This window comes from Talpa occidentalis, unplaced genomic scaffold (assembly GCF_014898055.3).
Source record: "Talpa occidentalis isolate TD23 unplaced genomic scaffold, MPIMG_talOcc4v2.1, whole genome shotgun sequence".
NCBI classification, from domain to species: domain Eukaryota; kingdom Metazoa; phylum Chordata; class Mammalia; order Eulipotyphla; family Talpidae; genus Talpa; species Talpa occidentalis.
Window position 1 is genome coordinate 132,545,309 of NW_026555331.1, and position 13,171 is coordinate 132,558,479.

Sequence of the window (13,171 nt, forward strand, 5' to 3'; positions counted from 1 at the left end):
TAGGGTTTGACATGTCATTGTTTATTAATTAATTTTAACATGAAAGTGCTGAATCTTTATCTGGTTGTGTAGCTGGTAATGTGTTTATTTGAGATAAATGTCTTTGAAGTTGATGCCTTGGCAATCAAAAGCTTAATGTCAGGCACTTAAATTACACCCCAAAAACCTAATTGACAGGTGCTAACACAATAACCTGCCATATGGTAGGTGCCCAAGAACTGTTTACGATTGATACCATTTACTACTATTGCTGCTGCAGTAACTACTAGAACTACTATATTTATTTATTTGTGTGATCATAGTACCTAAATCCTAATGAGGGCTTCGAAAGAGCTAGGCTAGATAAAGCCTCCTTTTCCCTATGCCAAGGAAACCTAAGAAATTACCATCCTCTTTGTTTTTTTTTCCAAATCCAAATCTGACCCTTCAATTCTTAACAATCTAATGTGAATCCTCTGGGGGCAGAAGAAACACATCAAGTGAGACAGACACCAAAAATGCTTGTCCAGGTCCTCCCTGGTGGTGCAAGGGGTTAAGCACAGCTCTATGAAGCAATCCGCAGCCTCTGCAGCACGAGTTCAATCCCTGGCCTGCCAGGGAGCAACCCACATGGTGCAGCACTCTCCTGACTCACCCACTGCTCCCCTCAGCGGTGTATTTCCTCAGTCTGCCTGTTCTGTTCCCTGCTCTCTCTGGTGAATCCTCTCACCCACCCCCTCCCCACCACACTTCTGGCCTATACCCCAGTTCTTTTATTCATAAATAAATAAATCTGTAAAAAAATAATGTCCCAATGCTTAGAAAGAGGCTGCCCTATGCTACTCACAACTATGGCAACAGCCCTGAGACAAGCTGAATGCGGAGAAGAGTCCAAAGACCGGGCAAACAAGAAAAGGCTTCATGTAGATAGCTGGGACCTGCACCACTTTAGTGTTGAGAAAGGAGACATAAGTGAAAAGATGGTCATAGGTCCCGCTTGATTTTTCCAGGATCCCAGGAGGAAGAAAAGATTCCAAGAAGGTACATTTCAGGCCTTGCAACTTGAATATAGCCAATGTCTTTGGTGTTGCGGTGACCTTTCTCAACATGGGAGAACATGGCCAAATCTGAAGATCAGTGTCATTCTTTAAGATCAACCCACCAATAATCCCACTTTCAAAATAATCCCACTTGCATTCCTATCAATAATGCAAATTATTTTAAAGTAATTTTTTTTAAGATTTATTTATTTATTTATACAAGCACTGGGTACACTCAGAAGCAAGGGAGGGTGAGAGAATCCACCAGAGCCAGAGCGGGGAACAGAACAGGCAGACTGACGAAATACACTGCTGTCGAGCCATGTGGACCCTTGCTGGTAGCTGGGGATCGAACTGGCACTGCAGAGGCTGTGGGCAGCTTCGTAGCCCAGCTCTCAACCTCTGCGCCACCAGGGGAGGCCCAATAATGCTTGAGTTAGAATAGAATAGCTTGCCTATTCAGAATAGCCAGGATAAGGAGATAACCTGAGGCCCAATGACAGATGGTTAGATGAAGTTGGTGTGCTGTTAGAATGTTAGAATGTTAGAATATGTTAGAATATGTTAGAATATGACTCAGCTATAAAGAAGAGGTGAAATTTTGCCATCTGTGACAACATGGTGGAACTTGAGGGGATTATGCTAAGTGAAATAAGTCAGTGGGTGAAAGACAAATACCAATATGATTTCATTCATTTGTGGAATATAAGTGGGGAAAGCAAATAAACACAGCAACAACACTCCCTTAGATTCTGACAAGAGTGGTGGTTACAGAGAGGAGGGTGAGGGAGGGTAGGTGGAGGCTAAGTGGTTGGTGATGCTGAGTGAGCATTTGCTGGTGGGTATGGTGTGATGGACACTGTTGCTCAGGTGAGAAGCTGCACCTGAAACCCATCAGTTCTGTAAAGAACAGTGCAAAAAATAAAAATCAACAGAGCAAATAACAGCTTGCCTATAGTCATCTCAAAAACAGCTTTACCTAATAAATGAACAAGTTTATCATTAAAAGCAAAAATATGCAACATCAACTTGGTAAATGAACAATTCATGGAAAACTAATGCAACAATATTTTTCCATTAAAAAAGGAATTGTAGGAGTCAGGGGATGGAGTCAACTTCCAATATTGGAAAGAAAATTGAAGGGAGAGAGAAGAGGTCTACTAAATATTTAAGGAGGAGACAGGAATTTCAAAGTGTGAGGTACAATTCATTGAGAGTAACAATAGGCATTTGGAGTGGAAATAATCAGCATTTTTCAGACCATGGTAGACAGAATATGAAAAGATCGCTTGAAATTTTTAGTTATACTTTATTTGAAGGGGAGAAATGTAATTGAAATATTAAATGTTAATATTTTGAAATATTGACTTAATTTATTATTTTTGAGAGATGTGGGGTAACCCTGTGAATGTCAAGAAATGGTGTGATGCTTTATATGTTATCTTAAATTTTTTCTAATATTTGGAGCCCTCAAACAGGTTGCTGAGGGTATTGATTGCTCTTTTTTGCTATTTGCTTTTACATTTCTAGTACAATGTCCTGCTCATAGGAGGATCTTAATAAATTGAATGCTTTGAATTATTTAAATATGTCTGCGAGTTTTAAACATTTATGTTTAAGTATATATTTCTTTCTTTCAACCCTGCAAATTGTGTGTATGCCCTGGGTAGTGAAGGGAGCTTGCCTCAGTCTTAGAGGAACATAAAACATTTTTGTATTTTTAACATCAAAACAATGCAGTCCATATCTAGAAAACTTAAATAAGGGACCAGGAAAATGAATAACTATAAGAAAGTGAAAATCAAAATCAACAAAAAACTATGAACCAGAGACACTTTTAGGCGGGCGGGGGCGGGAGGGGAGGGATTGGGGTCAGAATGGGGGGCTGCAATTGTATGGGGAATATAACAATAAAATTTATAAAAAAAAAAAAAAAAAAAAAAAAGAAAACATACATTGTACAAAAATGAAGAATGATGTAAAATATATATAAAATAAAAATTTAAATAAAAATTTAATTAAAAATAATTAAAACTTTTTAAAAGGAAAAAACTGGTGACAGATAAAAATTGCAGCTTCCTGTGCACCCCTCCTTGATCCTGTTCCATCCATCTTTACCCAGAGGCATCCACAACTCTGAAATTTATTCTGATGTTTATCATGGCAATAAATGTCTTCATAATTTGTGCTAAAAAAAAAAAAAAAAAAAAAAAAAAACAATGCAGTCCATGATTTGAAATCCAACTCTCTGTCCCTGCATGTCCTTATCTTCTTAAAATATTTAGGAAGGAATATGATGGGAGGTTTCTTTTCAGGTTTTAGTGTTTACTGGGCTAGAAATAATATTGAATAAAAGAAGTCTTTGTGTTTCCTCCTTTTAATACATGTCAAAATTTATAGTCAAAATGCTTATGTTTAAAATAAAGTTTAAAATAAAGTTTTGAAGTCATTATAGGGTATTTTGGTTTGGACTCTAGGAGTCTGCCTCTAGTGCCTTTCAAAACAACGGCATTTGGAAGGGAAGACCCCCCCCTCCCCACCAATCCCCCCCTCCCCCGCAAGCCTAAGGTCTGAAGAGTGTCACCTGGTGAGATTTCCCACAACCCCAAATGGCTTACCCCATTTCTTCTTGTCCCTCTGAACTTTTTTGTTCTCTTCCATCATCATGGAGGTACACAACGCAAACAGAGTTCTTGGACTAGCTCAGAGGTGAACTTGATTTCTGTTGTCTGAACGCTTAGTTTGGCAAAGATTTCTCTCCCAGCAACAGGACAGTGACCAACAGAGGAATCAGTAGTTCCAACACCATAGGGCATGTCAAGTGGAAAATGGACTTGATTAGTGGAGCATGACATTTCATTTCTAATTGTTACCTATCACTCTTCCTCATCTCTCTCTGCTCTTTCCTAGAAATCCCTTCTTTGAAAGCATTATGCTGTCACATGAAAAATTTGGGGGAAATCTTTAAAAGATAGAATTGGGAAATAATTGGTTTTCTTTTCTTTTTAAAGTCACTAATACTTAATGCAAGTGATGACTTATTAGATCTGACATAAAGACTTACTCAAAGGAATATTTATTTTAGGACTGAACAACAAAAGATGTCATTTGTACAGAAATTGCTTAATTTTTAAAAACTGGATTCCCATCCAAAACTGGGGAAAGCTTCCCAAAGCTTTTATACTTAGTGGTATTTTTTATTGTTTTTGAGATACCGATTTATGTGTCCTCTCTGAAATAATGTGCTTATCACCCTATCATGGACTAACAAATTTTTAATGCATTAATTACATGTAACATTGATAAAAATTCATATAAAGTAAGGGAAATAAACTGATATATTACACACAAATGTTAATTTTAAAATGTTCAGGCATTATGCAATAACGTACTATTATGAGATTGTTTTGGCAAGTTACTATGATTTATTGGCAAAGAACTTTGTCCTTGGGAAAGAACTGAAATATCATTTGTTTTGGTTCATGCCATAGTCTGTGCTTTGAATTGGGCTCTGTTATCTGTAACTAGACCACACATTTCTTCTACACAAAACTTGTCTTTTTATATTCTCCCTGAATTTTATTTTCTACCTAGCACACATTTTTTTGCAAGATATCTTATGAAAATATATTCTTTGTTTAAAATCTATAAAAAGGGCCTCTCTGGTGGCACAAGGGGTTAAGCATAGCCCTATGAAGCTATCCACAGCCACTCCAGCATGAGTTCAATCCCTGGCCGGCCAAGGAGATGACCCACATGGCATAGCAGACCTCCCCTGTCTTGCCCACCCGCTACTCCCTTCAGCAGTGTATTTCAGTCAGTCTGTCTATTCTGCTCCCACTCTGTCTCTGGTGAATCCTCTCATCCCCCACCACACCCCGCACCTTTGGCCTGTAACCCAGTTCTTGCATGCATAAATAAATAAATCTTTAAAAAAATGAAATAAAATCTATAAAAGTAGCAGTGATAACAAAGCCCAGAACAAAATATTTGGTGTTTTGACTTCTTATCATTATTTGATATCACAACTATCTCCTATCTTAAAACTATCTCCATCTTTCCTGCCTATCTCCAGGTAAGACTTTATAAATTTATTAAATTATTGACTTGGAACATTCTAATTTTAGCTTTTTAAAGGAATTTTATGATATTCCTTCAGATAAGTAAATTTTCTCAGGATACAAAAATATGAAAATATTAGACCTGCTAAATTAGAAAAGTTGCACTTCAGTTACTTTGAATATTGACTTTTCTTTTAAATATATCCAGGACTATTGTTGCTTGTAGGGTTCATGTAATTATATTACTTAATCTGAAGAAGTAAATGGAGCCTTCAAAAGGCTGATTATTTTCTCAATATTCTTTGCTATTAGATAATTTGGGCTCCTGGGATCTGCTGATTTGTCTGTCTTCTGGGAAAGCTGATGGAAAACCCTGTATGTCCAAGGAAGATGTGTGCCAGTTGGGTTTACATCAAAAGGTAAATATTCTTTTCAAACTATGCACAGATTGTATCAGCTCTGTGGATATTAATACTGGCATTTCTTGGTCCATACTTGTAAAAATTTAAATGTTGTCTTGAAATTTTGAAACCATTACATATGCAGAGAAAGTTCCAACTGGTTGTGCCTTACACACTGTACCAGAAAATGGTGAACAATGTTTGCTAGGATTCCCTTAGCTTCAGTTGCTGCCAATTCTGCAATTTTACCCTGTAGGGCCCCAAACTTGATCTAGAAGCTCATGGAGTGTTGCTTACTCTGAGAACATGTTCATCCAAAATAGTAAATTCTTTATCAGTCTTTTGACATTGCAAACTTAAGTTACTATCCTTAGCTATAATGAAATTTGTGCCATTTCTTATTAATTTTTAAAATTGATATTCAGTTTTTACTGTCTATAGTGTGTGAATTTTTATAAAGGATTTTAGACAAGTTAACCTAAAAACTATGAAATGCCTGCGATGCGCTACCATTGTGCTGGAAACTTTACATATGCTCTCACATTAATGCCCATAACAAGTCTGGGGGAGGAGTATCAAATGTAGTATTAAAAGCAGTAACTACTTTTCAACGGTAATATTAATATTGTAGTGGCAACCCTGATCACTTGATACTTCTGCAACTGACAGTCTTGATGCTTCTCTCTCCTTCTCAGTCCTTACTCCAGGGGCCTCTGGGCTGATACATGCTTTGGTTTTTCTGGTACGTTTTTAATCATTCCTTCTCTGGTTTCCTCCTAGTCACCTTTCCTCTGCCCCTTCTTTAACTATTTGTGTTCCCTGATCTCACTCCCAAAGTTACAGATCCCATTTGTGTTGATGATCTTGAAATCTACATGTAAAATTCAAAGCACTGTCAAACCCTTGTGCTTGCTTGTCTTACTGCCTGCTGAATACCTCCACTTGTGTCACACCTCAAGCTCAGCATGCAGGAAATGAACTTTCTAGTCTCTCTAATAAATATACTTCTGCTCTAGCATTTAGAAACTCTGCAGAACTTCTATTCTGTTGGCATAAACATGAGTAACCACGATGTCACAACTTAAGATAGAAATCTGACCTTCACCTTTGACCTTTTTTTTTTTCATCTGCAGCATTCTATCACCAACTCTAAGGAACTGAACCCCTAATTATTTCCCAATATCTTACTGATTCTCCATACATACTACCTGTGTTCTGTTCAGACAATCACTTTATGTGACCAGGGCTATTGCTGAGTCCTCCTCACTCCTTTTTCTGAAATAGGTATTTTGCCCCTGAAATCCTTGCTGCTCACAGTTATCATAGTGAAACATAAAATGCTGAACTAACCTTACTTCACCTGTGCTTTAAATCATGAATGGCTTTCCATCAACTGTAGGATTAAGTCTATCATCTTTGCAGTGTGACAGTGAACCTCCCAGCAGGAAACAAACACCATACTCTACAGGGTCTAACTGATGAGAAACTAGTGAAGGGACTGTTTACAGAGTTTGGGCAGGATAAGAGAAACAAAAAAGGTTAGATGCACACAGGACCAGGAACATGGTAAGAGTTTACCTGCCCTGGTTTAAAATGGGTCTGAAGAAGGAATGATGGAGCAGAACTTAATGAGAGCTACAGCCAAGAAAGTGGGGTCCCTGAAAAGGAGCTGTAAACTTGGGAGAATGTAGCCATTGCCAGATGATACCCCTGCAGAGAGGAAATTGGTAAGATAAGTGCTCAAGCTCTTTACTCCCACCATTCAATTTCTTGCCAAAATCATTTAGGTAAAGCCAGCTGGTGGTCAAAGGACAGGTGAGCCTTTGAGATGCCACCATTAAAATCAGCCTTGCTGGTGGTGCAAGGAGTTAAGCCTCAGCACTATGAAGATATCTGCAGCCACTGCAGCATGAGTTCAATCCCTGGCCAGGGAGATAACCCACATGGTGCAGCAGACCTCACCTGTCTTGCCTGCTGCTCTCCCCAGTAGTATATTTTAGTCAATCTACCTGTTCTGCTCCCCACTTGGTCTCTGATGAATCCTCTCACCTCCCACACCTCTGGTCTAGACCCCAGTTCTTTTTTTTTTTTATTTTTAATATGCAGGTTTTATTTTTTTATTTTTTAAATAATAAATTTTATTTTTATATTCCCCATACAATTGCAGCCCCCCCATTCTGACCCCAATTCCCTCCCCTCCCGCCCCCACCCCCCTAAAAGTGTCTCTGGTTCATAGTTTTTTGTTGATTTTGATTTTCACTTTCTTATAGTTATTCATTTTCCTGGTCTCTTATTTAAGTTTTCTAGATTCCTGCTATGAGTGAGACCATCCGATATTTTTCTTTTTCTTTTTGGCTTATTTCGCTGAGCATGATCCCTTCCAGTGCCATCCATGTTGCTGCAAATAGCATGTGTTTATCTTTTTTGAATGCTGAGTAATATTCCATGGTATATATGTACCACATCTTCTTGATCCAGTCATCTATTTTTGGGCATTTGGGTTGTTTCCAAAGCTTAGCTATTATAAACAGTGCTGCTATAAACATAGGGGTGCAGGTGTTCTTTGGAATTGATGTTTCTGTGTCCTTTGGGTAAATACCTAGGAGTGGAATTGCTGGATCATATGGAAGCTCTATGTTTAGTAGGTCCAGAAATCTCCACACAGCTCTCCACAGTGGGAGTGCAAAAAGAGTAGACCCCAGTTCTTGTATGCATAGATAAATCTTTAAAAAAAAAATAAAAGCAGTCTCATGATTTACAGAGCAGGTAAGGAGCAGATGTGGAGGGGGAAGTAGTGTTTATTGAAATGTACACTGTTATTCAAGTTCTCCATGAATGGATCCCTGCTGATAGCCCTCTCCTCTTATCTCTCTCTAGCTTGGGTGTTAGGCTCTAAGTTATATTGAGCTGTGTATTGTTCCCTGGCACCTGTGATGTTTTCTCTGGCAGCCCTTTATTCTTACTGCTTTGTCTGCCTGGAATGCTGTTTCTCAGCTCTCTTTACCTCGGTGGTTTTCAGCCCTTCCCCAGGTAATATTTAGCAACGTTTAAAGATACTTTCTATTGTCACAACTAGGGAAGAGGGTGTGCTACTGGCATCTATAGGTAGAAACCGGGGACAGGGATGGTGCTAAATATCTTACACTGCACCAGATAACTCCCCACAACAAGCAATTATGTGGGCCAATGTATTGACTGTGTCAAGAATGAGAAATCATGCTAGGCCCCCTCAGCCTAAAGTCGACTTTTTAAGTCTGTGAGACTCAGCATCAGTATCCCCTCATATTTCTATTTTTTATGCATCCTATCCATTATTCTTTTCTCTGTAATCCACAATTGCAAGTCAGGCTTTACCAGCTAATGAAGGTAAATGAGGTCACATTGACATTAATATTGAGATTTGTTGGCCAATACAGTCTCTCTTAGTTTTCCCATCTATTTTTCTGAAGGGATTCCTGTGTACTGTGTACCACATCCTGTTTCTGCTCCTGCTTGAGACCTCACTCCTGACCTCTGTGGCTGCCACTGATGGCCTGTGATGGTGTGTCCCCTCCCTGGGCTGCCACACACAGCTGCCCAGTTCTTGAGAAGCCCAAAGTCCTTGCAGTCCATTAGTTATCCAAGAATTAGAAGACTCAGCAGAGAACAGGAAGAACGACCCTCTTCCCAAATTGCTTTTTACTTTGTTTTCTGGGTCCCCAAGTCTATGGTTTACAACTTGGGCATCAGAAAACCACCTATGAAAACTCTGTGATTCTTAAATGCCTCCTTCCTAGAGCTTTTCTGGAAAGTTTAGTGCCAACACTCACTAGCTGAAGGATTTGGACTCTCTATTTAATCTCTGCAGCCGTTAGTTCCTTTTCCTGAAATGAGAAGGCATTATCTACTGGACAATCTCCAAGATACTTGCTAGCTTTAAATTTACAGGAAGTTTTTCATGGGAGGCTAGTAGAATATGTGATAAGAAGAAAACAAAGCAGAATAACCAGTTATGGCATTGGAGATAGTGATATGGGAGGTGTGAATGAAGTAAGTAAAAGTGGAAATTATAAGGTACTGTGTCTGTTAGGCTGAGCTTTTTTATTCTCCTTTAATTTGAAATACTCCTAGATTTACTAAAAGGTAAAAACTAGTACAAAGATCTCCTGCATGTCTTTTCCCAAGCTTTCTCTACTGTTAACCTCTTAGATATCCATGGAAACATTCAACAAAATTAAGAAATCAACATTGGTACCAAGTATTAACTAAATTACAGACATTATTCAGATTTCATTGTTAGCTTTTTCACTAATGTTTTTATCTGTTCCAAGATCTGGGATCTCATTGCATTCAGCTTTTACATCTCTTTAGTCTCCAATCTGTGACAGCCCCATAGTCCCCTTTCTTTCATCACCTTGAGATTTTTGAAGAGTACTGGTCAGACATTTTGTAGAATTTCCCTCGATTTAGGGACTTTAGGACAAGAGTAACACAGAAAGAATGTACTTTCCATTGTCAAATATGAGGGGGAACTTGATGGTCCTATGTCTCAATATAGAATCACAGTTATTTTGCTGTTTGGGTTATAAACAAAAATAATTTTATTAGTTTTGGTGCTCATATTTTTTCCAGGTGTGAGCTCTTCAGACTGGCTCCTCCTGTGCTCTTTTGACATGTGTTCCTTTCTTGAGCACTTGCTTAAGTTTTGATACTACCTGATGCGCCGAATTTATCTTGTATGTTTCCTGCCTCCTACCCTATTATCAACCACATCTCCAAGAACTCTCATGCCTATTGGAGATTGAGATTAGCACCCTGATTGACAGAACTTGGACATATATGTATGCATACTATCCTGTACATGCACATATATATGTATTTATTTCTCTCTCCATCTGTAGATCTCTATGTCCCTTTCTCTACCTGTCCATCTATAGATCATCTATCTGTATATATGTTAAAAGCCTGATTTGTATCATAGTTCCTATTCCAATCCAATACCACAAGGCTTATTTCAGCCTTCCCTCTTTCCTTATTTGTATGTAAATTCTTTCTCAGACAATGAGAAGCAGCAACAATTTATATCTGAATTTCTTTGTATTAAAAAATAGAGAATTCTTACTTGGGGAGCTTTTTGCTTTGGGGGTTACTCTTACATTATAGCTGGACCAATACCAACATCAAAATGGAGAGCAGGAAAGACCTGATAGGCTTTCCTAGCAGAATCACTCAACAATTTATGTGCTGACTTTACAACTCATTCATTTATTTATCTATATATCTCTTCACTCTTTTTTATAATTGTTTATTAAGCATCTGTATGAATCTCTGTTTCAGGCCTGGGGAATACAGAGGTTGTCAATGAACACAAAAATCCCTGCATCGAAAGCTTAGATGCTTATGGAACTGGGGTTGGGGGGCGGAGAATGTCTGTACAGATCACTTGGCGAAATGTGTGCTGTAATAGATGGTGATGAGTCCTATGGAGAAAAGTAGAGCAAGGAAGAACATACCAGGGAATAGAATTCTAGGAAAGAGGACCAGGGCTGAAAAAACTAAGACTGTGACATTTAAGGAAGGCCTGAAAGACGGCTGCGAGCTTCCATGCTAGGGAAGGGTAAAGCCACTCAGCCTCAGAGGGAGGGAACTAACACAGCAAGAAAAAGTATGTCTGCTTGCTTGAGGCATGCAGGGAGTCACACGTGACTGGAGCAGAGTGAGTGCAGAAGGAAGAAGGAAGGACAGGGAGGGCCTGGACTCAGTGGGGGCTCAGTGATGGAGGCATCTTGGGGACTCTTATCAGAAGTCACTTTTACTCTTAGTGAGATAGGGAACAGTTATTGAAGGGCCTGGAGGGAAAAGGTGACACAATTACATTTGCATTTTATTTTTATTTTTTTTAAAGATTTATTTATTTATGCTTACATGAACTGGGGTACAAGCCAGAGGTGTGGAGAGTGAGAGGATTCACCAGAGACAGAGTGGGGAGCAGAACAGGCAGATTGGCTGAAAACACTGCTGAGGGGAGCAGTGGGAGAGTCAGGAGAGGTCTGCTGTGCCACGTAGGTAGCTCCCTGGCCAGCCGGGGATCAAACTCGTGCTGCAAAGGCTGTGATAACTTCATTGTGCTGTGCTTAACCCCTTGTGCGACCAGAGAGGCCCCTCCATTTGCATTTTAATAAAATTGTTTTTACTGCAGTGCTGAAATAAGCTACCCTTTGGGCCAAGACCAAAGCAGGGATACCAGTTATTGTAGTAGTGTCGTGTCGGCATGAGATGAGGGGGTACTAGGACTAGTGGAATAGCAGTAGAAGTGGTGAGATGTGATCAGAACCTGAATCTATCATGTAGACAGAAATGGCAATAACAGCAAACACTTATATAACTTTACTTGTGCCAGGTACCATTCTAAATGCTGACATGTTCATTCTTTACCTATGAGGAGATTAAAACAGAGAGAGGTTAAGAAAGTTGCCTAAGACGTCTAGCTAATAGATGAAGTAGCCAGATTCAAATTCAGTCTAACTTCTATTTTCTTAACCACAGCAATATAGAACGTTTCTAAATAAATGTCTATCTGCTACACTTACAGTTTATTCTAATGGCTATTCTTAAAGAATATATAAACTCTAAGTGAAACATACTAAGTGTTGCTTTGGAGCATGAGTGATTTGGAACATTATAGACCATCACTCATTTATGTACACATACATATTCAAAATGGAAGTTACTTCCAATTTGTTGGGGTGTATTGTAGGATTTCAATGACTTTAGGATGAACAAAGACTTTAGGATTTCAATGACTTTAGGCTGAACAAAGGGTACCTGTGCTAATTAGGATGGCAGATCATATCAGAACTTTGAAATTTAAATGCTTAGTGAAAATGGTCTTAGGCTCTGTTACAGAAAGTAAATGGCCAGGAGTCTCTGTATTCAGGAGGAGAGTAGCATGAATTTAAAATTGTATTGGTCTCTGGGATGCCTGGAGTGAAGTGAGGTTCACTATTTGGGATAACACTAAGTTTAGTAACTGGGGTTATATCTCCCCTCTAACAGACAGGTTCTAGTGTTTCAAGAGCAGAGGGATTCATTCCTGGCTCTAAATGTTTGTAGGATTAGCAGTTCCTAAAACCAGGATTCTGTTTTTAGTACAAGGAGCCCTGAGAACAACTAAAATGGCTCTTCTTTTAAAGCATATGAAGATATTTTCAGGTGAATTTGACAGAATAATTGCATGTGAGAGACTTGGAGAGAAAGAAGAATTAATGACTCTTGTCACTAATTCTATTCTTTGTAGATGATACTGAACAGCTTTTGGAGAGGGTCTGATTTTTGATAAAATAAAAGATAAATGTCTGTGCAGATCTAATGAAGAAAAAGAGAAGCTTCCAAAGATACAATTTAAAGTAGGTGTCATTATCAATGTTTGTATGTCATCAAAAGAAACATCCCAGTACCCCTGTACTTTCTTATCCATTATAATAGTCCTAATTCAAATGTCTACTCTTCTTAATGAACAATGGCATCACTGTGGTTTTAGTTTCTGTGATACATAAACACTTTCCAAAAGTTTATAATTAATGTCATGCTTGTTGCTTTCTTTAATGAAATATAGCTCAAAATAAGAATGATCTTATAGCTTTGCTTCCTATGATATGTAATAGAAGCAATTTAGATGTCGATTACCACAGATTAGGATTGTGAAAGTACT

At 38.6% G+C, this 13,171-nt stretch overlaps 1 protein-coding gene across 2 annotated transcripts in view; it reads left to right on the top strand.

The window, feature by feature from the left end:
- The window catches only part of CPED1 (cadherin like and PC-esterase domain containing 1), a 255,853-nt gene that overhangs the window by 49,365 nt on the left and 193,317 nt on the right, over window positions 1-13,171 (top strand). For both annotated transcript variants that reach the window (XM_054692593.1, XM_037512247.2), the window contains one exon: window positions 5,393-5,499. In XM_054692593.1, coding sequence (XP_054548568.1) covers window positions 5,393-5,499 — 107 coding nt within the window. The remainder of the gene's footprint in view (window positions 1-5,392; window positions 5,500-13,171) is intronic.